Source organism: Mobula birostris, chromosome 4 (genome assembly GCF_030028105.1).
Source record: "Mobula birostris isolate sMobBir1 chromosome 4, sMobBir1.hap1, whole genome shotgun sequence".
Classification (NCBI taxonomy): domain Eukaryota; kingdom Metazoa; phylum Chordata; class Chondrichthyes; order Myliobatiformes; family Myliobatidae; genus Mobula; species Mobula birostris.
In genome coordinates, this window is record NC_092373.1 from 45,379,986 (window position 1) to 45,404,604 (window position 24,619).

The following is a 24,619-nucleotide window of genomic DNA, read 5'->3' on the forward strand; positions in this document are numbered from 1 at the left end:
CTGACTTGAAAGGGATGAGTAATTATGCAATGAATTATTTTGTGTTTAACAATTGTAGTAAATTTAAACCAATTTATTTATTTCTTTTTCACTTTGACACCTAATTCTTTTCTGTTGATCAATGTAAAAAAAAATAGCTAAATTAAATCCACTGTAATTAAGTTCCCCAGTGGGTGAAATCACGGGGGGGAGGGGGGGCAGCCCACATTCCAGCATCAACATAGAATGTCCGCCATGCTTGGCAGAACAACACCTAACACAACAAAACAGAATATATCAAGCAACAAAGCAACAACAAAACAAGCCCGTACCTCCCTCCCACCCATCCATTCACATACAGTCCTTTAACATGAGGAGCCATCTTGGCCTCCAGCTGCCAACGTACTCATGCCTTTGCAGACACTTCACCTTTGACTTCCCCAGCGGACTTGCAGAGGTTTTCAGACTCAGGGTTCCAGCCATCAGGCCTCGACCTCTGGACTTCTGATCAAACTTCATGCTTCACTTGGGACTTCCAATTGAACTTTGGACTTCGATCTTCATTATCAATCCAGGACTCACTGATGATGAATCAGGATCCAAACTCTAGGCCTTGATGCTGGATCCTCCAGTGGTGGGACCCGAACACTGGGCCTTGAACTCTGGACATGCTGAATCATGATCGGAGGGTGGGGGGTTCATCATTGCTCGTGCCTGCTGCACGCATATGCCAAGAGGGTGCAATATTGCTTGTTGTGCTGTTTTTCAGATATGAAGCCAAGCTGCAATCTCCTTTCTCAGGTGAACATAAGAGATGACACTAGAGTATTTTGAAAACAAAAGGGGATATATTCTCTGTATGTTGACCAATACTTATCCCTTTATTAACATCAGTTGTTTGTGTGAACTAAGAAAAAGTTGGTCACAGTGTTTCTTTCTAAAGTAATTGTTGGCTGGAAACATTTTGGAACATCTCAGTTTTGCAAAATAAGCTATATGTAATGCAAGTCTTCCTTTTTTTTCTGTTTAGTAAATAAGTGGGGCATTTGCCCTGCATATATCATGGATACGTCTGAATGTCTGTGTATCAGTGTAGTAAAATTGTGTTGGAGCTGGACAATACAGAAAGCAACTGCCTGAATATTATGCTTAACTGGTGACACAATTTAATCATTAATATTAATCTCTGATTGAAGAATACATCTCACGGTTCTCAGAACACATTATCAATGATGTAACCTGTGGTCATCGTGTGCTTCCAGTCTTTTAACATCGGACACCCTCACCCAGGCGACCCAGCTGTGGTAGATCAAACCACGGCTTGTGCTGCAGATCCCCACGGACCTGCTGTCTTCATTCACAGCCATCTTGACGCTTTCTCTGCTGCCTCTGTGATGTTTCCTCCTTGTACCAACGATACCCACTGCGCTAAGGGCTCTGTGAAGACCAGTGAAGCCCTGGCAGTTCCCTTCAAGGAGGATGCTCTTCCATCCCTGCCTCCGACAGACGCTGACCAGTTCTTTGTACCTGGCAAGCTTCTTCTTGTAGGCCTCCTCCAGACACTCCTTCAATGGCATTGTCATTTTCAGAGGATTATACACTTTGCTGCCTCTGAGACCAGGAGGAATTCTAGTCTCAAGTGATCTTGATGAAATGCTGTGGGAACGTAATTGCTTCTCCAGGTCAGTCAGGAGTTGCCAGTCGTGAGTGGGTGCCAGAATCCCTGTGGGTGGCCTTACCCTTGATTCTGGCTGCTCTCTTGCTCTCACAAAGGTAATGATTTGATTGCAGAGTTCAGCTCATTTGCTGTTACTGATTTCTAAGATTGCTTACACGGGGACCTTCAATATTTGGCCATTTCTCCAGCCAAGAGCTTTCGGGCAGCAGCTCAGGATGTGTTCCAATGTTCCTCTTTTGGAACATAACAGACAGTCTGGGGCATCATCTTTCCCCCAGCTATGCAGGCTGAATGGACTGGGCAAGATGTCATACACTGCCTAGACTGCCTTGATTCGGTACAGCTCTGTTCACCAGAGATCAGTCCACGTCACTCTCCTTTCCACGGCTTGCTCCCATCTGGTCCAAGCTCCCTGCTGTTTCATGCCCACGGCTTTGGAGGATCTCTCTTTATCCACAGCTGCCCTTACTTTCTCTGGAATGAGCTTGCACTTCTCCCTCCCCTTGGCCATGTCATACCTGGCGGCTGAGAAGCTTCCCAGTCCAGCTCTTCTAGGACATTGTGGCACAGTCGAGATTCAGCCTGCTGCACGGCCTCTTCTTCTCTTCACTTCCTCCTGGAATTCACAATGACCCCTGCTGTTGCATCACCTCTCTAGCTCTTGTCACCTTGACCTGTTTCTGAAAGGATTTCAAGGGCACCCGCAGCTTGGTGTTTTTCTGTGGAGGGTGATACTGCTGAGAGTCCTGGGCAATCACAGCCACCTTTGGAGAAAGTTGCTGACCTTTCTCTTCCAGGTTCTGGACAGTGAAATTTGGAACTTTGTATACCAGCAATGGCCAAAGAATCCTTGGTAGGATGCCGTGCTGGTATATCCACGCCTTGAACTTGACAGGTAGTCTTGATCAGTCAACTACTTTCAACCAACCCTCCAATTCATGTCACATGTAGTATTTACAAGGTATTCTTCCTGTCTCTCTTCATCTGTGATAAAGCTGGCACACGTGGCAAATGAAAACAATGGCAGCTCGGGATTTCTCAAAGAACTGGACACTCTGTCCTATATGGTTCTTCTGTCACAAATTGCCAGAGAGCCAAAACGCATTCTGCTTTGAAAGCTTCATGGAGAACAAATGCTCATAGTATTATGGTTGCAATGCTTCTTATTGTTGTGGAAGCCCAACAATGTGATGGAACTGTACAATCATCCCAAATTGCAAAAACTGCTCCAGTGGAAAATGTCTGGATAATTTGGCTGATCACAACTGTACAAACTGTTAATTTTTGATGTTACTCTAAGTGGGGAATTGGTGAAACATTTTCTGTAATCTGGTCTGAAAGGAGCATCAAAATTCAAAAATAGGAGTAATAATGGCCTGAACAGCATTGATTGCACCGTCCACAGTGCATACATTGGCTGGAAAAGACACAGTTCAGATATTGCTTCCAAGTTGATCATTGGTTGCCAAACCAGTGCTTATCTTATAGCCTAAAAGGATGATAAAACTAAATGATTGCATAGTAGACTAGGCTAAAATAAATTTGACAAGGATACTCAAAATCATGATGTTTTAATTGAATAGTTAAAGATGGTAAAAATTCAACAAATATCTTGAATATCACTTTTATTTCATTACTATAGTTGCTTCAAATACTACTTCTGTAAGTTTCTAAGGGGAAAAAAATAAAGTAATACTGATTGCAAGTGTTGCAGATAAAAAGCCTTTTCTACATTGTTAATCATATTGAATATTTGTCTTTCACTAACACAAAAATATGATACTGGAATAATCCAAAATAGTGCCCTACAATGCTATCTTCTTTGTAAAATTAAGTTATCCATTAGTTTGTGATAAATGTGGTCATCTTTTAATCTGTGCAAGTAAAGGAAATTTTAATAGGAAGTCTTTCAGCCAGAGCACACAGAATTACTGTTTTTTTTTCAGTCCACCGTTGTGAAGTTAAATCCGGTAGTATTTGTGTTGTCTTTTTTTTTGGATTTGATGCAGGGGGAGATGCATTACATAATGACTGGCACACAGAAAATGATTAGGATTAAGTGGATGATATGGATTAATAATAGGATTAATTTGATATGTACAGTTTTAAAACAGCTCAATGATAAATGCTTTTGTTGTTTTCTTTCTCCAACAGGGAGGGAAGAGCTGCATTAGTCACCTCATTTTGCATATTTAAGTATATGGCTGTCTACAGCATGATCCAGTACCTTGGGGTTTTGTGTCTGTACTGGGTATGAGTAATTATTTCAAAATTGTTTCTATTGGAAAGAAATGAGAAACTTTTCACTATTAATTTCACTCAGCCAGTTATTCATCTAATTTTGCGGATTCAAAAGGCCTCGGTTAAAATTCATAGTTCCTTTTGAATTGTACATCAGATATATTCAGATTTGAAAGAACTGAATTAAGGAATTGCTTATTCTGATAATTAACAAATGAGTTATTATAGTTTTTATTGTGAATGCTTGTAGATAAATAGAAAGGTAAACACTTGTCAGTAAATGGAAATGTAAACCAAGAAATCTGAATGCACTTAAAATAATTTCAGTGACTTTGATTTCAATTAACTTCTGCAGCATATTATTTCTAAGAGAAGTCTTATTTATTAAATGCATACAGATTTTATATATTTTCGATTTCAAAGAGTTTATTTTGATTTATATTTCCTTTATTTTTCTCTTTATGCCTTTGGGAACGTTGACTCCTGCTATGTTGATGGTGTCAGTGTGTTTAATTGCCCCTTTTTCACATGTACCTCCATCGTTTAAATCTTAACAGGTTAGTTAATCAAGGCAAGGTCCATTCCTGACTGATCTTGGGAATGATGTGTATTGAATAATCAGGCTGACTGGATATTGATTATTGGAACATAGAACATGGAACGGCACAGCACTGTACAGGCCCATTGTTGTGCCAACCTTTTTAACCCACTTCAAGTTCAATCCAACTCTTCCTTCCCACAAAACCCTCCATTTTTTTCATCTGTATGCCCACCTAAGAGTCTCTTAAAAGTTCCTAATGTATCTGCCACTATCACCACCTTTGGAAGTGCATTCCACGCACCTACCACTCACTGTGTAAAACAAAAAGCATACTTCTGACATCTCCCCTATACTTTCCTCCAATCACATTCAATTTATACCCTCTCCTATTAGCCACTTCTGCCCTCTGATTAAGACGCCGACTATCCACTCTATCAATGCCTCTTAGCACCTTATGCACCTCTCAGCCTCCTATGCTCCAAAGAGAGAAGCCCTAGCTCACTCAAACGTTCCTCATAAGATGTACTCTCCAATCCAGGCAGAATCCCACTAAATCTCCTCCGCAACCTCTGTATAGCTTCTACATCTTTCCTATAATAAGGCAAACAGAACTGAACAAATATTCCATCTGTGGTCTAATCAGAGTTTTGTAGAGCTGCAGCATTACCTTGTGGCTCTTGAACTCAATCCCCCGACTAATTAAGGCCAACATTCCATCGCCTCTTAACCACCCCATCAACTTTAAGGAATCTATAGACATGGACTGCAAGATCCCTCGGTTCCTAGAGGCTAAAGGCAAGACTGACTTTTCCTCTTGAAACGAGAATAGTGTGATTGGCCACTCAGCTCGAGTTAATTAACTGAGCATATCTCCAGATCAAACCACAAATCTTCCAAATCTTCAGAATTTGTGATCATTTAGATCCTCGGTGAGCCTGGATTGATCCTTTGCAACGCCAAAACCCTATCCAACTCATAAAAGCTTCAAGCAAACTGACATATTATTCTGTCAACTAAATGAAGCTACTAACATACCAGTTTAGTGTAATATAGAAAGTGTAATTTATAATAGCTTTACTACTGTCTTGTCTAGCAATATTCGCCCTAACACTCAACTGACAACAACGTTTTCAACTGCATTGTTTGCAGGCTCCAGTCTGGCATTTGCTGACTTTGTAAGTTAATATAAGTGCTGGCAACACACTGTGTATGTACATTAAACTTTTTCTTTCATTTCAGGAAGCAAATACCTTTGGGAACTATCAGTTTTTGTTTGAAGATTTGGGGATTACGACAATAATTGGTATCACAAGTCGGTACTCTTGCTTCAATCTTACTCAGATTCCTACTTACATAAATCAGTAGCACCTGGACAATGACAAAATTAACAGTGGACCTCCCGAAGGCTGCAAGTGAAGTGTGATTTTTTTTATATGGCTGTATGTATATTAACACTTATCATCATGAATAAAAAATGAAAGATGAAGACTACTTCCACTTTCCATTTGAGTCCTGATGAAGGATACCAACCAAACTCATCTACTGTCCATTCCTCTCCTTAGATGCTGCCAGACCTGCTGAGTTCTTCCAGTATTTTGTGTTATGCTTGGTGAAGACATAAATACTTAAAAATTTGTTAGCAGTACAACTTTTGTTAGGATTTCTACCAAAAGACCTGAGGGGGTAAAAAGGTCTGGCAAATGGAGTATAAATTATGAACATGAAATTATCCACTTTGGTAATAAAAATGAAAAGGAAGCATTTTATCAGCTCTCTGAGATACAGAAGAGTTTGAATAGTCTGATGCATGATTTGCAGAAGGCTGGTATATAGGTACAGCAAAAAATTAGGAATGTTATGATTGTCAGAGGAATTGTATGCAAAATTAGAGAGATTATGCTTCAATTAGATTCTTATTCACAATGAATAAGTATTCATTTATATACAGCCATAAAATGTCTCGCTTCACTTGCAGACTTCAGGACACACTCCAATAAAATTTTATTTTGAATGCCGAATGCTTATGCTTTTAATAAGAGACCTGGAATAAGTGAGTTGTCTTACAAGGGAAGGATAGGGAGCTGGACTTGTATTAGAAGAGTGACAAGTAGCATTGAAAATATAACATCCTGAGGGGTCTTAACAGGGAGCAATTGGAGCAGATGTTACCTTTTGTGGGAGAATTAGAACGAGAAATCACTGTTCTTGAGATCTTGGAACTTTCATCCTCAAAGAATGGCAGAATCAGAGTCTGGATAATTTTAAGGCAGAAGTACATAGATTCTTGATAAGCATGGAGATGAAAGGTCATGCTGGGTAGAGAAAAAACATAGATTTAAGGTTGCAAACTGATTAGACATGACCCTACTAATGGCAATGCAGGCTCAGGGATCTTCTGCTCTGAATTTGAATACTATTTTCAATTATAATCCAGTTTCTTTGAGACTCATCAGAGAGAAGGCTTGCTCACAAATGAATGTGCTGCCAAGTGGTACACTAGTTTCACAGCTGCATCTTTCTGGCAGTTTAAAAAAAATGGTTTCAGAATCAAGGAACTGTTGCATTTGAACAGATATCCTTTCTAACACATTTCAGAAAATTGCAGACTAATAAGTTAAAGGAGAATCTCACATTTACTGCATATGGGTCGGCAAACAGTGAGTCAGCAAATAACCTCAAACTTTCAGAGATAGAAAAACTAAAGATTGCTTTTCAATTGAATAATGAAACCCCTAAACCCCAACAAACCACCTCTACCCCAATACCCCCACTCCCACCACCATCTCTACACCCGCTACCACCACCACCAACACTGCCACTCCCACCACCACCTCTACCCCCACCCCCACCACTGCCACCGCCATCACCATAGCCCCCACCAACAGCACTCACACTCCGATTGCCATCTCCATAACCACCAGCTCTACCAACCCCGCCCTCACCCCATTTACAAATCAGGCCCATGGCACTACTATGCTACAAAAGAATCTGCCAATAAATATCACTAAGGGAAATGACTGTGTTGCAGCTGTGTATGGAACAGTTGCAATTTTTCTGAAATGACGTGATGGCTGATGAGGTTAGAAGTGCATTTTTAATCACTGCAGAAAGTAATTCTTAAGACTATGAAATAAGAACCTAATGGAGTCCGCAGGTCTTTCTTCCACTATCAAACAGTATTGATTTCCAGCAAAACATCACAAACATCTATTCTCTGTGATAAAGTACACCACCTACATGAGCATCAACTTCTTCTGAAGCTATGAAGACCACAAGCTGTCATGAAATTGACAGTGGAAATCACAGTACTTATTAGATATTCTAAACAAATCTTTCCTGAACAATACAACACAACCTGTTCCACTTAATTACGCAAGGATTGCTTCCTATCTATGATAATTCCATTGCACAGTTATCATTAGCAGTGCATCGCATGTTGGAGATCTTACCAGTACTCTCAGCTGATTCTAGTGCTCCGTTCTGATGCTTCCTTTAACATACAGTGTCTTTGTTCATGTGTTACCTTGAAACTTACTTGGTTTTGTTTTAAACTGCTAGTCCAGCATCACCTATGTCTGAGTGAATCAGATAAACAGTGGTTTAAAGGATTTTGCTTCTTAATCTCTGCTAAAAACATCTCTCCTGTGTTCAGTTTCTCCTTTCTACAGCATTCCTTTCTTCCTCCTAAACATTTGGCACCCCACAAAAGTCTAAATCCATGCTCTCCTCTACGGTCCAGCTAGAATTTAATCCCAGTCTACACCTATGATAAGTGACTGACAAAGGATCCAGAGTACATTTTACTGAGCTTGCAGATCCCTCATGACCCCACATCATAAACTTAAAAGCATGCAGTCATCAACAGATATTTCCACAAGAACGAGACAAGTTCCCCTGATGCTTCTCAAAGAGATCAGCCTCAGGCCCTCGTCAAATATGAAAGAAACAACAACAGATGCTGGCAACATCTGTGAAAGAAAAATCATTAAGATTTCAGATTGTTGTCCCTTTGCCAGAAATCACCTCATTCTAAAAAGACAGCATGGGTTTCAAAACTCAAATTTGAAGTGTCTATTTGGCTGTTTAAAAATACTGGAAAATGGGAGTTCATCCAGTGCTCAAAGTAGCAGGTGCAAAGGGTTAATAGAGCATGAGGAAACACAAAGGGACAAATTCCATCTTTGGAGGATTTAGAGATTCCCCATTTCTACTCTGACCATATACGGTAGCTTTGAGCAGTACATTACCCTATAGGCAGGGCTTCTACTCAGAACTCCAGTGACCCAGGTGCAATATACTAACCTCAGGTGCTGCCTGAGTGGCATTTAAACATTCTTGCTATAATGGCATAGGATTTCACTTGGGTCTCCGGTTTCAATACACATCCAAGGATGTATTGACTGGTGGGTTTGCTGGAAATGGCTGCACCACATACCCCCCTCCCCATGTAATTGGGTAGCAGAAGAATCAGGGTGAGGTTGATGACATATGAAGAAGAGGATATTATAGGGAATAAATGGACAGTGAGACAGGTGGGAATTCTGGGAGACTTGGCACGGAATCATTCAGCCGAATGGCCTAAGAGAATATGGCAAAGTTGCAAAGCATGGCATACCAACTCAATTTTTATTGTATTTCAGTGAGCCTTAATCATGTATATCCAAAGCTGGACCCACATCAGCCACCCAGTCAGCTTATTTCACCACCTTTGCTGCTGTCCGTTATTCTGAATGTCATTTTCAGCCTTGCTGTACATGTGTTTGGATTCATGATGGTTCAACAACAGTCTTGGTACTCACCCACAGATATTTACAGGTAAGACCATAAGGTATAGGAGCAGAATTAGGCCTTTGGCCATTCAGTCTGCTCCATTATTTCATCATGGCTGATCCAATTTTACCCTCAGCCTAAAATCTCCTGCCTTCTTTCCATATACCTTCATGCCCTGACCAGTCAAGAATCTATCAAGCTCTGCCTTAAATATACATAAAGACTTGGCCTCCACAATTGCCTGTGGCAAAGAATTCCACACATTCACCACACCCTGGCTAAAGAAATTCCTCCTCATCTCCATTCTAAAGGAAGCTCCTCCTATTCCGAGGCTGTTCCCTCTGGTCTTAGACTCTCTTACCACAGGAAACATCCTCTCCACATTCACTCTGTCAAGGCCATTCACCATACAATAGGTTTCAATGAGATCACCCCTCGTTTTTCTGAATACAAGTGAATACAGGCCCCAGGCCATCAGAGGCTCTTCATAGAACAAGCCACTTAATCCTGGAATCATTTTCATGAACATCCTCTGAACCCTTTTCTTATCTACCTTATTCCGGTTACTGCGAGCATTCAGATACAACACCTTCAGTCCTGTATTAATCCTTCTTGATTTTGCTGCACCATGCTCAACATTTTGATTCCTAACTTTGTCTGCGGTGAACATTTTCCTCCACAACCTCTCCACTAACTGTTCAGGCACTCTGGTTCCTATCCCCCACAACTCTAATTTAAACCCCACTGTGGAGCATTAACTAACATTCCCACTAGGATATTAGTCCCCTTGTGGTTCAAGTGCAAACCATCCCTTCTGTACAGGCCCCACCCTCCCTGAAAGACAGCCCAATGATCTAAAAATCTTATGCTCTTCCTCCTACACCAACTCCTTGGCCATGTATTAAACTATATAATCTAATTAGTTCTGGCCTCACTAACATGTGGTACAGGTAGCAATCCTGGGGTCACCACCCTGGAGGTCCTGCCCTTTAACTTTGCATCTAACTTCCTGAACTCCCTCTGCAGAACCTCATCACTCATCTTGCCCATGTCATTGGTAACTAAAAGGACCATGACTTCTGGCTGTTCACCCGTCCAGTTAAGAATGCTGAGGACTCAATCCAAGATATCCTGGACCCTGGCACCTGGGAGGCAACATGCCATCTGGGAATCTCGTTCTCGCCCACAGAACCTCCTGTCGATTTCCCTTAACTAAGGAATCCCCTAACACTACCGCCTGCCTCCTCTTCCCCGTTCCCTTCTGAGTCACAGAGGCAGACAGTGCCAGAGACCTGACCACTGTGACTTTCCTCTGTTAGGTCATTACCCACCCCCCCCGCAACAGTATTCAAAGTGTTGTTGAGGGGGGTGTCCACGGGGGTACTCTGTAGTGGCTCCTTAACCCCTTTCACCTTCCTGACTGTTACTGAGTTTCCTGTGTACTTCACCAAGGGTGTATCTACTTCTCTATATGTCCTATCCATCACCCCCTCAACCTCTCAAATGATTCGGAGTTCATCCAGTTCCAGTTCCAGCTCCGGCTCTGTAATGCAGTTTGTTAGAGCTGCCGTTGGATGCACTTCTCGCAGTTGTAGTGGTCAGGGATACTGGAGGTCTCTCTGCCTTCCCACATCCTGCAAGAGGAGCATTTCGCTATTCTGCCTGTCATCTCTACCCAGCTGAGCAGATATGAAGAAGAGAAGGAAAAAACTTGAACTTTGCTTTTCTTTCCTTTGCTCTCTGAATGAAGCCTCGAAGAGCTAAAGCCTTACGATCACCACTCTGACTATGTCCACTCTGAAGATGGCCGATGCAGTGATGGCCATTGCGTTTGCCCCTGCCTTCTTTTAATTTGCTCTTATGAATCAATCCCAAACACTGCTTGGCCACTGGTCAAAGTTCTACTGCACTGTTGCGAACCGCTCCTGCCTTTTATCCTCGGGCAGCGGACCTGATTGAAGTGCCCTCCTGTCCAAACTTCCGATATCCAAATTGGCCACTGGTCAAAGCTGTAAGGTCCATAGTATGAAGAACTATTCCCCACTGTCTGCAGTAGAAAAACTGGACACGGCCCAATATTTCACACATACCTCATTCCACTCTCTATCATCTAACCTGATCAACGTATTCTTTTATTCTTATCTCGCCACATTCTTATCCAGCTTCCTCTTAAGTATACCTAAGTAACTCCTTATGATTTACAAGTTCTACAACAATTCTCCCAGTAAAATTTCTCCTGAATTTAATAATGATTTTCATATATTTATGGCTCTTGTAAAAACATAAGAAATGGAAGCAGGAGCCTGCACCACCATTCAGTAAGAGAATGGCTAATCTAACCATGGACCTGCCTCCACCTACCTGCCTTTTCCCTATAAACCTCAATTCCTCTATTATGCAAAAATCTATCCAACCTTGCCTTAAATATATTTACTGAGGTAGCCTCCACAGCTTCGTTGGGCAGAGGATTCCACAGATTCACTACTCTTTGGGAAAAACAGTTCCTCCTTGACTCCGTCCTAAATCTACTCCCCCGAATTCTGAGGCTATGTCCCCTAGTTCGAGTTTCACCTACCAGTGGAAACAACTTTCCTGCCTCTGTCTTATCTATCTCTGTCTTTTCTCTTGTCTCACTCAGAACAGGAATAGTGAATTTACATTTGCCCCATTAAACATTTTTATTGTTTTAACAATATTCTGTCTGTTCACTCCCTCGGTGTTTTTCTGGATGTAGTTGTGGGTGATTAAGTAACTGAAATAGTATTCAGTAAATTGGATTATTAATCTGAATTCCAATATGGTAATCAGTGAAGTTATTCAAGTAGTTAAGTAAATCTTGAATTAAGAAGTTTATTTAGCAATGATGAACGTGGATCTACCAGATTCAATTACTAATGACCTCCAGAAGGGGAGATCTGCTATAGTTATGTTTTCTGTGTATCACCCTGATCTATAACATTGTGATTTCTTCAGTTAGATCATCATCATCATCAGGTGCCATGTCCAGTTTGAGCTTTGACTGCCATGGCCAACACACTCCTGTTTCGGGTCAAGCGGATCAGTTGTTTGGTATTCATTTCCAGTTCTCTGGCTGCAGTCTCCATCATCATTTGTCTTTGCCTTCCTTTTGCTTTCTTCCCTTCAATCTTTCCCATGATTACCGTGCATTCTAACTCCTCTTTCCTAATCACATGTCCAATGAAGTTACGTTACCTTTTCATGATCTCATACATCAGTTAGATACCCAGGTTCAATATCAGTTCAGTTACAATTGAGGGTTGTGCAAATAGTACTTATATATCGAGGGGCATAAATGTCTTGGAGATTGGGATAAACATTCTATTGCACATGATCCAGTGCCTCAAAATGCCTTCTCTGTTGTGGAAATCAAAATCATTTGCAGTTCTCCATGTAGTCCAGCTTCCATTTAAAAATGAGGAGTAACAATTTGCATGAATTTGAATACAAAGGGTTTTAATGGTAAATGTGTTAGAAGGTTGTAATGTTGAAAATGCAACATGGATTTAACAGCTCTTCTTAATGTTTTAGTGTTCACTAATCTTGATATTTTAAAATCTTATTTATTTTTGTTGGAAAATGTTTAATCAACTATGTGGAAACTAAAAAGAAGTCAGATTAGTGAAACTTCCCAATATTTTCAGATGAAATTAAGTATTTGCCTCTATGGTATAATTTATGACAATTTGGAATTGATCAGTTCCTCCTTTCATTAATAAGATTTGCCTAAATAAATCCAGACTAATCAGTGAGGGTGAAATTTGTCTTTGGCATAAAAGAGCATCAGCGGTCATTTTCCAATTCAACTTTATAAATATATTATTGTGGTTAGCTAAATTCTTACCTACATACATTTATCATGTGTGCATAGTGTAATTTGGCATTATCAGTCAAAAATATAATAAAAAGAAAGGTTCTGAAAAAGGGACTTTCAACTTGAGCATGACACAGAGAAACTTAAATCTATGTTTGGGAGCACACAGAAGCTCAGATTAAGGGTCCAGAAGACCAGCACCTTCCCACTGTGCCAAGCAGTTCCTGCCCCACCAGTAACAAATTTGGAGGGTACCACATTGGCATCATCATTCACCTCAGCACCCACAGAACTGGATTGGCTGCAATTCATTCTCTTTCTCAGAGGATTCCCTAAGACAGAAGATGACTTCTTTCACTATTGGGAATAATCCATCAAATTTCTCAATTTTAGCGGTTAATTGATTTTAACAATCTACCCACATCAACTCTTGCACTAACTCTTGATTTCTTGCATCATCAGGGAATTTATCAAAAGCATTTTGGAATTACAAGTATATTTTGTCTGTTCAGACTTTTTATTTCTTCATTTCAGAAACATTTTTTTTAAAAACAACTAGTTTAGATTTGAGAAACATTATCGCTCTTTCTTATCCTATACTGGTTATACCTTACAACTCTTGACTTCTGAGTGTTTGTTTATGCTGGCTGCAATGCTACTTTCCATTAATATTTGCACCATTAGTATAATTGGAGATGACTAACTTTATCCCTCTTGCAAAAGAAAATGTGCAATAATGAGTTGGCAGTCAATTTTGCACCTTGCCTGAATTTCTTTCTGAGGAACTGACTTTGAGAATAATGGAGCCAGTTGTTCTGATACAAATGTCACTCAGATTGCATGGCTGAACATGCAGTGTACCAAAATAGCACATCGGATCTTCCATTTTTTATTCAAGTGCATCAAGATAAATTAAGTCTGGTCTTAATACTTTTCCTGCCTCCTTCAAAAAGTTAAAAGGGAGGTGGGCAATGCAGAGGGCTGTTTCTACATGTGCCAAAAATGCTACGACTCATACTAAAGATTTTTTCTTTTTTTTGCAGAGCTTGTAATCCAAAAAACCTAACTAGTAGTGATGTATCTGCAAATAATAACACCATGGGCACTGCTTCCATCTCCCAGGAATCAAATGAAGATGACTACAAGAGTTATGAGAATACAACTGTGTACCTTCTATCTATTTTCAGCTGTATATCAACTGCAATTGTATACTGCAAAGGAAAGCCTTACTGAAAACCAATCTACACCAACTGTAAGAAGCATTCTTCTTTCATTAACTGCGTAATTATTTTCAGTTAAACATGACTGCAAGATTTAATAAGTGATTTGAGCTTATTTCCAATAGAAGCTAATGATAACTTGTGCATTTTCGGTGAAATCCAGATTATAGATTTTCATTAGCCTCTTGTGTGACAGTTTATTTTCTTTTGAGTTCCATTTGTGAAATGTCAAATTCAGCTCTTTCTGGACAATCTTATGCCACCACAGATGAATTGTTCAATAGGGTTCAATTAGGAAGTGTGAAATTAGCAGATGTTCAGTCCTAGCCACTTTGTACAAATTCAACTGAAAAACTGTGAGAAGTTTCGGAGTTAGGATTGCCTGTGAAAAAAGAAATCATCTCAATTTTATGATGCCACAAAAATGAGTGTTACAACCAGGGATTTTGATCAATTTAACTGAGAGTATTTATTTGTGAATCATGTGCTCCTTTTTCACAGTGGAGCCCTAAAACAGGGAAAATTGTAAACCATGGAACAACTAAGTATTTAAAAACTGAAATGTCAGCAGTTCCAAAGTGTTCATCCCCCCCTTTGCTCAGTACTTTGTTGAACCACCTCTCATAGCTATTACAGCCAGAAGTCTTTTGTACCGCTTAAAACAAAAAAGCATATTGTGATGCTCCGGGGTGGTGGGGGTCGGGGGGGGGAAGTGGAAGGTAGAATGCTCAACAGTTCACTCCAGCATTCCTGACAGCCAGCTCTACTTACTGTTCTTGTGTTAAAATGTGTTTGTGCGATTATGGTAGGATGTTCCAGTTTGTTTATTGTTACATTTTAGCTTGGGTTATTTATTTATTCACTTGTGTGTTTGTGGGTCACTGGGGTATGTAATTATCACTTCCCCCATCTATACATGATTGAGTTGGTTCTCACCAAGCAATGTTATTGTGCTTGTCAAAGTGAAACTGATAATTGAGATAGACGAGCTCTTCTCATCTGTCACCATGGAGGAGGACCAATGGGCCCCAGCAATTAACGGCACAAAGACCATCCTGAAGCTCCCCAGATTGAATTGAATTGACTATTTCTTACATCCTTCATATACATGAGGAGTAAAAATCATTACATTACATCTCTTCAAAGTGTGCAATTTGTAGTAATTTATAATAAATAGTTTGTACAACAGCATAGTCAATATAACATAGAAATATACTTGTATCAGCATGAATTAATCAGTCTGATGGCCTGGTGGAAGAAGCTGTCCCGGAGCCTGTTGGTCCTGACTTTTATGCTGCAGTCCTGGAGTTGCAGCTGGAACAGTTTGTGGTTGGGGTGACTTGGGTCCCCAATGATCCTTTGGGCCCTCTTTACGCACCTGTCCTTGTAAATGTCCTGAATAGTGGGAAGTTCACATCTACAGATGCGCTGGGCTGTCCGTACCACTCTCTGTAGAAACCTGTGATTGAAGGAGGTACAGTTCCCATACCAGGCAGTGATGCAGCCAGTCAGGATGCTCTCAATTGTGCCCTGTAGAAAGTTCTTAGGATTTTGGGGCCCATACCAAACTTCTTCAACCACCTGAGGTGAAAGAGGTGCTGTTGTGCCTTTTTCGCCACACAGCTGGTACGTACAGACCACGTGAGATCCTTGCTGATGTTTATGCCGAGGAACGTAAAGCTGTTCACCTTTTCAACCCCAGATCTATTGTTGTCAATAAGGTCTAGCCTGTCTCCATTCCTCCTGTAGTCCACAACTAGCTCCCTGGTTTTTGTGATATTCGGGGAGGTACAATGGTACCAGCCACCTGGAGACCTACCTGGTGCAAGTCTAACGTTGCATGGCACAACAGGTGGATGAAGTCCCACTGAGAACCTTGCCCTGCCGCTGGGGGCAGATGCCCTGTGGGCCCTCCTCGGCCTAACACTGGCTGAGCAGCGTGACTACAGGGCCCTCGTAATGTCGCTGGAGTGGTGTTTCAGGCAGAGGTCACTGGAGGAAGCAATGTGGAAAGACCTGTTCAGCAGACGGTGCCATGGGAGAGAAAGCCTAAGGATGCTCGCGGCAGATCTCCACCACTGTGCCTCACATGGCTACCCCCAGGTCCCTCCTGCAGCGCAGGAAGAGCTTGGCCTCCATATCTTTGTAAAGTCGCTGACACCAGAGTGCCTTCGCCAGCGCATTCGCCTGACATTTCCATCATCGCTGGCCAAGGTACTGGCAAAGGCAGAGAGGACAGAGGCAATTTTGGCCCTCCACCACCCCCTCCCCAAGGTGTTCCAGCATCACCCCACAAACCGTGAGCCCGGGCTTGTGTAACGGAGGTGGAGGAGGAAACTGACAAGGAGGATCTTATGAGACAGATCCGACCAGCGCTGTGCCGACCCCACCATATGCCACAGAGCAATTTCTGCTACCAGTGCGGTGAAGCAGGCCCTCAGGCCCAGGACTGCCACACCACAGGCCAGTGCAGCCATGGGGAAATGCCGAGCGGGAAGTGCCACCCGAGACCTCCAGCAGAATACCTTTGTTGTCACCTCTCCGGGAGGGTCATTTGGGCGAAGAGCAAGGCTTATAGATGGACTGCATGATGGAGGGCATCAGATGCTGTGTGTTTTTGGACACGGGGTCAACCATCACTATCATCCATCCCAGTGTCCTCCAACACGGACCAGCCATCCCCGCCTGGGTGGACAACGACAGCAGTCCAGCTGGCTATGGTCACCGGTGACTGTGCGGTGATGAGAGGGAAGAGGAGGTTGTGCATCGCAGTGGGGAGAAACACGGTGGAGCACGAGGTGTGGCTAGCCGACATCCAGGTCTCCTGCCTCACTGGCCTGGATCTGCTGTCCTGCAAGGTGGGGCGGGGGGCCTGTGTGGATGCGTCAGGGGCAAAGCTGTACCTCGGTAGCCATGGCTCTCCGGCAGAGCAGCTCCAGGAAGTGGAGCAGGCGGGTGCGGCAACAACCACCCCCTGTCTCACAGCCGCCCGCCACAGGGCAGCACACCCCACAACGGCCCAACACAGCACAGCGGAACCAGGGGCAAGCGGCAGCGGCAGCGCTTCAGGTGGCGAGGTAGACGTCCCCACCATTGACCAGCAGCTGTGCAGCGAGCAGGAGAGTGATCCTGTGCTGGCAGGGGTGAGTGGGGCACGATGGAGGTACATGACGGGTTGCTGTTCTGGCCGTGGCACTTTCCCGACGGCGACAGACACCTCCTGCAGCTGATGGTCCCCAGGGTGCTCCACTCCACGGTGCTGCGGTTGGTGCAGTGGTCAAGCTATGTGAATGGTTCTATCGGCCTGGGTGAAGGTAGGATGTGGAGCTGTTCACGCACTGTTGCAATGCTTGCACGTCTCATCAATGCAGCAGTACGCAGTGGGGGCTCCAATGGAGCATGTAGGGGTGAACGCCCTGGGCCCCTTCCCCTGCACTGACGCTGGGAACCGCTATGTTCTCGTGGCCGTGGATTACTTCATGAAGCACCACCACCACTGCTGAGAGACTCGTGGAGGAGTTCTGCCATTTTGGCACCCCTGAGGAACTCCACAGTGACCAGGGTTGGAACTTTGAGGCGCAGGTGTTTGGTGAAGTCCGCAGGCGGCTGGAAATCACCAAAGCATGGACCACACCCCTTCACCTGCAAAGTGGTGGGGTGGTGGAGCACTTTAACCGTAACCTGGCTACTCTGCTCACCATCATAATTAGCCCACACCAGAACACTTGGGATCACCACCAACCCCTAGTATTCTGGGCATACCGGAGAGCACCAGGTGTACGCTGGCTGAGCTCGTGTTTGGGCCGAAACTACGCATGCTGGTAGATCTGATAATTCCTCCCTCCCCCTCTCCCCCCATCTCCTCGAGCCAGTGATTCCTGAAGAGAGGCCAGCTTGGAGTACCTGCAGCACCTCAGGGGGCACCTGCAGGCTGTTCATGATACCAAAGCACAGCCAGCGGCAGCAAAAAATGGGCTTTTGATGCCTGCAGCCAGGGGACAGGACTTTATGGTGGGATGGGAGGGGGCACCGATTATGGGCTACTGCCCATCCCAGAAGAAGGGACTATCGCTGAAGCTGGCAAGACACTGGAAAGGGCCGGGAGGGGTGCTCGGCCGCATCTCCAATGTGGTATATCAGGTGTGGTTGGCTGAGCGCCGGAATGCAGTTGTGCTGCACCGACACCAACTAGCACTGTATCGGCCCTTGGCCACCACCAACCCAGCAAGGCTGAAGGAACGAAGTGACGATACTGGTGCCTTGCCTCTTGACTCACCAAACACTACATCCCCCGGGGGGTTGGGGGGGGGAGGGGGAGAGGAGGTGTCCAGATACCCCCAGGCTGTTTGTTGTGGACTCCGGGGTTGCTGGGGATGGCTGACCCCTCAGGTGGGGGCAGTGTGGTGTGGTCAACAGCTCACCCCAGTATTCCTCATTCCTGGCAGCCAGCGGTACTTATTGTCCTTGGGATAAAATGCATTCGTGGGATGTTCCAGTTCATTTATTGTTCCATTTTATCTTAGGCTATTCAGTTGCCAGTTTGTGGACCACCGTGACTGTAACCAGTGTATGTAATAATCACTTTCTCTGTCTCTGTGTGACCGGGTTGGTTCTCACCGAGCGATGGCACTCTGTTATTGCGTTTGCCAAAATAAAACCAACAGTTGAGATAAACGAGCTCTCCTCGTCTATCACCATGGACCAAATGTTCGCCACAATATCCTTGCTCATGAAGTCTTGTGGTCAGATGAAACTAAAGTGGAGCTTTTTGGACAGACTCAACACTCAGCGGTACATGTGGCGTAACTCTAATATTGCGCATCAGCCAAGTAACTCCATCCCTACTGTATAGTGGAGGTAGCAGCATACTAAGGGATGCTTTTCAGCAGCAGGGACTGCAAATCTGGTCAGGGTTAATGGGAAGATGAATGCTGCTAAATACAGAGCGATCCTGGGTAAAAACATGCTAGCCTCTGCCAGAAAGCTTAAACTGGGGAGGAAGTTTGTCTTTTAACAGGGCAATGACACAAAGTACACCGCTGGAGCAACCATGGAGCGACGTCTAATGAAGAAAATTGATGTCCTAGAGAGGCCCAGTTAGAGTCCTGACCTTAACCTGATCAAACATCTCTGGCAAGGCCTCAGGATTGCTGTCTACTGCTGCTCCCCAACCAGCTTGACACACCTTGAGCAATTTTGCAAAGAGGAATGGACAACTCTTGCTCCATCAAGTTGTGCAATAGAGATTTATCCAAAAATACCATTGGCTGTAATAGCTGCAACTAAGTACTGAGCAAAGGGGGATGAATATGTTGAACTGCTGACATTTCAATTCTTGAATTTTTAGCTTTTCATGCTTTACAATTTTCCCTGTCTTTTGGGCTCTACTGTGCGGGGAGAAAAAGGAGCATGTGACTCCCAAATAAGAATTCTCAGTTAAATTGAGCAAAATCCTTGGTTGTAATTCTCATTTAAGTGAACAAAGGTTTGGGGGCTGAATACCTTATTAAGGCACTGTACTGCTCAGGTGCTTCAGCTTCATAGGGCTCTGGTTAGGTGGCACTTAGGGGTATTGTATTCAGCTTGGGTCAACTTATTACAGGAAGTATATGGGAACTTTAGAATGGTGCAGAAGAAATTTACCAAGATGCTGCCTGAATTTGAGAGCAACTCTTATGACGACAGGTTGAGCTAGGACTTTGTTCTTTGGGGTGAAGGAGGATGAGAGGCAACTCGATGGAGGTGTACAAGATAATAAGAGGCATAGATTCACTGGATAGCCAGAGACATTTTTCAAGGGTGAAAATGGGTAATAAGAGGGGGCATGATTTTTAGGTGATGGGAGGAAAGTATTGGGGGAATGTCAGATTTTTTTTTAGAGTGGTGAGTGTGTGGAATGCACTCGCAGGAGTGGTGGTAGAGGCAGACGCATTGGGGACTTTTAAGAAACTCTGAGATAGGCACATGGATGAAAGAGAAATGGAGGGCTACGAGGGAGGGAAAGGTTAGATTGATCTTAGAGTAGTTTAAAAGGTCGGCACAACTTTGTCTACCGAAGGGCCTGTACTTTTTTTTTCTCTGTTTGCCCTTATTTGGAACAATTTTGTCAGAAAATTTAAAATTAGATTGCTGGAGCAAGGATCTCCCATTTCTCAACTATATGGAAATTTCCCTTGGAGTCATAGAGAAGTAAAGCACAGAAACAGGTCCTTTGGCTCATCTAGTCCATGCCAAAACCATTTAAGCTGCTTACTCCCATCAACCTGTACTGGGACCATAGCCCCCCTATATCCCTACTATCCATATACCTATAGAAACTTCTCTTAAATGTTGAAATCAAGTTCACATGCACCACTTGTACCGGCAGCTCAATCAACACTCTCACAACCCCCTAGTGAAGAAATTTCTCCATGTGTTCCCCTTAAACTTCACACCTTTCATCCTTAAGCCATGACCTCTGGTTGTAGTCCCACCCACCCTCAGTGGAAAAAGGCTGCTTGCATTTACTCTACTTATTTTGTATACCTCTATCAGATCTCCTCTCAATCCTCTAAATTCTAAAGAATACAGTCCTAATCTATTCAATCTTTCCTTATAGGTCATGTCCTCCAGACCCAGCAAAATCCTTGTAAATTTTCTCTGCATTCTTTAAACCTGTTTATATCTTTCCTTTAGGTAGGTAACCAAAACTGCGCATAACACTCTAAATTAGACCTCACCAATGTCTTACACAACTTCAACATAACATCCCATCTCCTGTACTCAATACTTTGATTTATGAAGGCGAACGTGCCAAAAGTTTTCTTTACAACCCTATCTACCTATGATACCACTTTCAATGAATTATGTACCTGTATTCCCAGATCCCTTTGTTCTACCACACTCCTCAGTGCTCTACCATTTATTGTGTATGACTTACCAAAGTGGAAAACCTCACACTTGTCTGCATTAAATTCCATCTGTCATTTTTCATCCCATTTTTCTAGCCTATGCAGATCCCTCTGCGAGCCATGATAGCCTTCCTCACCATCCACTACACCCCCAACCTTGGTGTCAGCCACAAATTTGCTGATCCAGTTAACCTCCATTATCATCTAGATCATTGGTATAGATGACAAATTACAAAGAATCTAGCACTGATCCCTGTGACACACCACTAGTCACAGGCTTCCAGTCAGAGAGGCAACCCTCTACTAACATTTTCGGGCTTCTTCCACAAAGCCAATGTCTAATCCAATTTGCTACCTCATTCTGAATGCCGAGCAATGGAACCATCTTGCCAGCCTCCCATGTGGAACCTTGTCAAGTGCCTTACCAAAGTCCATATAGATAATCCACTGCCACTGCCTTGCCTTCACCTAATTCCTGGTAACTTCCTCGAAAAACTCTATATGGGATTGGTTCAACATGGCCTACCATGCACAAAGCCATGTTGACTATCCTTAATCAGTCCACCTCTATCCAAATGCTTATATATCCAGTCCCTTAGAATACACTCCAATAACTTTCCCACAACTGATGTCAGACTCACTGGCTTATAATTTACTGTTTATATTTAGAGACTTCTTTAAACAACAGAACAACATTGGCTATCCTCCAATTCTCTGGTACATCTGCTGTCACAAAGTATGTTTTAAATACCTCTGCTGGGGCCCCAGCAATTTTAGTGTGTGCCACCTGTAGGGTCCAAGGGAACACTTTGTCAGGCCGTGGGGATTTATCCACCCTGATTTGCCTCAGGTTAGCAAACAAAACCTCCTCTGTAATCTGTACATGCTTTATGAAGTTGATACCACTTTGCATCACGTCTATGAGCTCTGTATCTGTCTCCTAAGTAAATATGATGCAAAGGATGCATTTAGGATCTCCCCATGTGTTTTGACTCCACACATTGTTACCATTGTGGTCTTTCAGAGGACCAATTTTGCCCTGTGTTTTTAACATATCTGAAAAATCCCTGAGGATTTTCCTTTACCTTGTCAGCTAGAGCAACTTCATGCTTTCTTTTATCCTTCTTAATTTCTTTAAGTGTTCTCTTGCATTTCTCATTTGGCCTCCCACTTTCCAAGTACATCTTTGCCAGAAAATAGTCTGTCCCAATCCACACTTGCCAGATCATGTCTGATACCATCAAAACTGACCTTGCTCCAGTTTAGATCAGACATATCTTTTTGCATATTTACTTTGAAGCGAATGATATTGTGGCCATTGCTTGCGAAGTTTTTTCCCTGCATAAACTTCTGTCACCTGCTCTATCTCATTTCCTACTACCAGGTGTTGGAGTTATTAAAATACATTAGGACAGATAAGTCCCCGGGGCCTGACGGAATATTCCCCAGGCTGCTCCACGAGGCGAGGGAAGAGATTGCTGAGCCTCTGGCTAGGATCTTTATGTTCTCATTGCCTACGTGAATGGTGCTGGAGGATTGGAGGGAGGCGAATGTTGTCCCCTTGTTCAAAAAAGGTAGTAGGGATAGTCCGGGTAATTATAGACCAGTGAGCCTTACGTCTGTGGTGGGAAAGCTGTTGGAAAAGATTCTTAGAGATAGGATCTATGGGCATTTAGGGAATCATGGTCTGATCAGGGACAGTCAGCATGGCTTTGTGAAGGACAGATTGTGTCTAACAAGCCTGATAGAGTTGTTTGAGGAGGTGACCAAACATATAGATGAGGGTAGTGCAGTGGATGTGATCTATATGGATTTTAGTAAGGCATTTGACAAGATTCCACATGGTAGGCTTATTCAGAAAGTTAGAAGGCATGGGATCCAGGGAAGTTTGGCCGGGTGGATTCAGAATTGGCTTGTCTGCAGAAGGCAGAGGGTCGTGGTGGAGGGAGTACGTTTGGATTGGAGGGTTGTGACTAGTGGTGTCCCACAAGGATTGGTTCTGGGACCTCTACTTTTCGTGATTTTTATTAACAACCTGGATGTGGGGATAGAAGACTGGGATGGCAAGTTTCCAGATGATACAAAGGTTGGTGGTGTTGTAGTTAGTGTAGAGGATTGTTGAAGTTTGCAGAGAGACATTGATAGGTTGCAGAAGTGGGCTGAGAAGTGGCAGATGGAGTTCAACCCAGAGAAGTGTGAGGTGGTATACTTTGGAAGAACAAACTCCAAGGCAGAGTACAAAGTAAATGACAGGATACTTGGTAGTGTGGAGGAGCAGAAGGATCTGGGGGTACATGTCCACAGATCCCTGAAAGTTGCCTCACAGGCAGATAGGGTATTTAAGAAAGCTTATGAGGTGTTAGCTTTCATAAGTCGAGGGATAGAGTTTAAAAGTTGCGAGGTAATGATGCAGCTCCATAAAACTCTGGTTAGGCCACACTTGGAGTATCGTGTCCAGTTCTGGTCACCTCACTATAGGAAGGACGAAGAAGCATTGGAAAGGGTACAGAGGAGATTTACCAGGATGCTGCCTGGTTTAGAGAGTATGCATTATGATCAGAGAATAAGGGAGCTTGGGCTTTACTCTTTGGAGAGAAGGAGGATTGAGAGGAGACATGATAGAGGTGTACAAGATAATAAGAGGAATAGATAGAGTGGATAGCCAGCGCCTATTCCCCAGGGCACCACTGCTCAATACAAGAGGACATGGCTTTAAGGTAAGGGGTGGGAAGTTCAAGGGGGATATTAGAGGAAGGTTTTTTACTCAGAGTGGTTGGTGCGTGGTTGGTGGAGGTAGATACACCAGTGAAATTTAAGAGACTACTAGACAGGTATATGGAAGAATTTAAGGTGGGGGGTTATTTGTTAGGCAGGGTTTGAGGGTTGGCACAACAATGTGGGCTGAAGGGCCTGTACTGTGCTGTACTATTCTATGTTCTATGTACCAGATCCAGCATCACATGCTCTTTCATTGTGTCTTCTACGTACTGACAAAGGAAACTTTCCTTAACACGTTTGACAAATTCTATCCCATTTAATCTTTTTATAATATGGGATTCCCAGTCAATATGTGGAAAGTTAAAATCACCTACAATAACAACCTTGTGTTTCTTGCAACAGCATGCAATCTCTTTACAAATGTGTTCCTCTAAATCCCTAGGACTGCACCTTGGGTGTAACTACCTGTCTATCTGTCTTATCTGTTACCCTTTCAGCCTCCCAAGTGATCCGGAGTTCATCAAGTTTCAGTTCAAACTCCTTATTAGAAGCTGTAGCTAGATGGACTTCTTGCAGTTGTAGTTGTCAGGGACACCAGAGGTCTCCTGCCTTCCCACATCCCGCGAGAGGAGCATTCAACTATCCTGCCTGGCATCTCTACTATCCTAGCTGGGCAGATGTAAGGAAGGGAAGGGGGAAAAAAACTTAATATGGAGCTTTTCTTTTCTTTACTTTCTTTGACTGAGGCCT

The 24,619-nt window shown here is 43.2% G+C and overlaps 1 protein-coding gene across 1 annotated transcript in view; it reads left to right on the top strand.

The window, feature by feature from the left end:
- Window positions 1–24,619, top strand: part of atp13a3 (ATPase 13A3) — a 124,185-nt gene that overhangs the window by 90,486 nt on the left and 9,080 nt on the right. Inside the window, 4 exon segments of the mRNA XM_072256954.1 lie at window positions 3,812–3,908; window positions 5,679–5,751; window positions 9,080–9,254; window positions 14,085–14,293. Of these exon segments, the coding sequence (XP_072113055.1) occupies window positions 3,812–3,908; window positions 5,679–5,751; window positions 9,080–9,254; window positions 14,085–14,293 (554 nt within the window).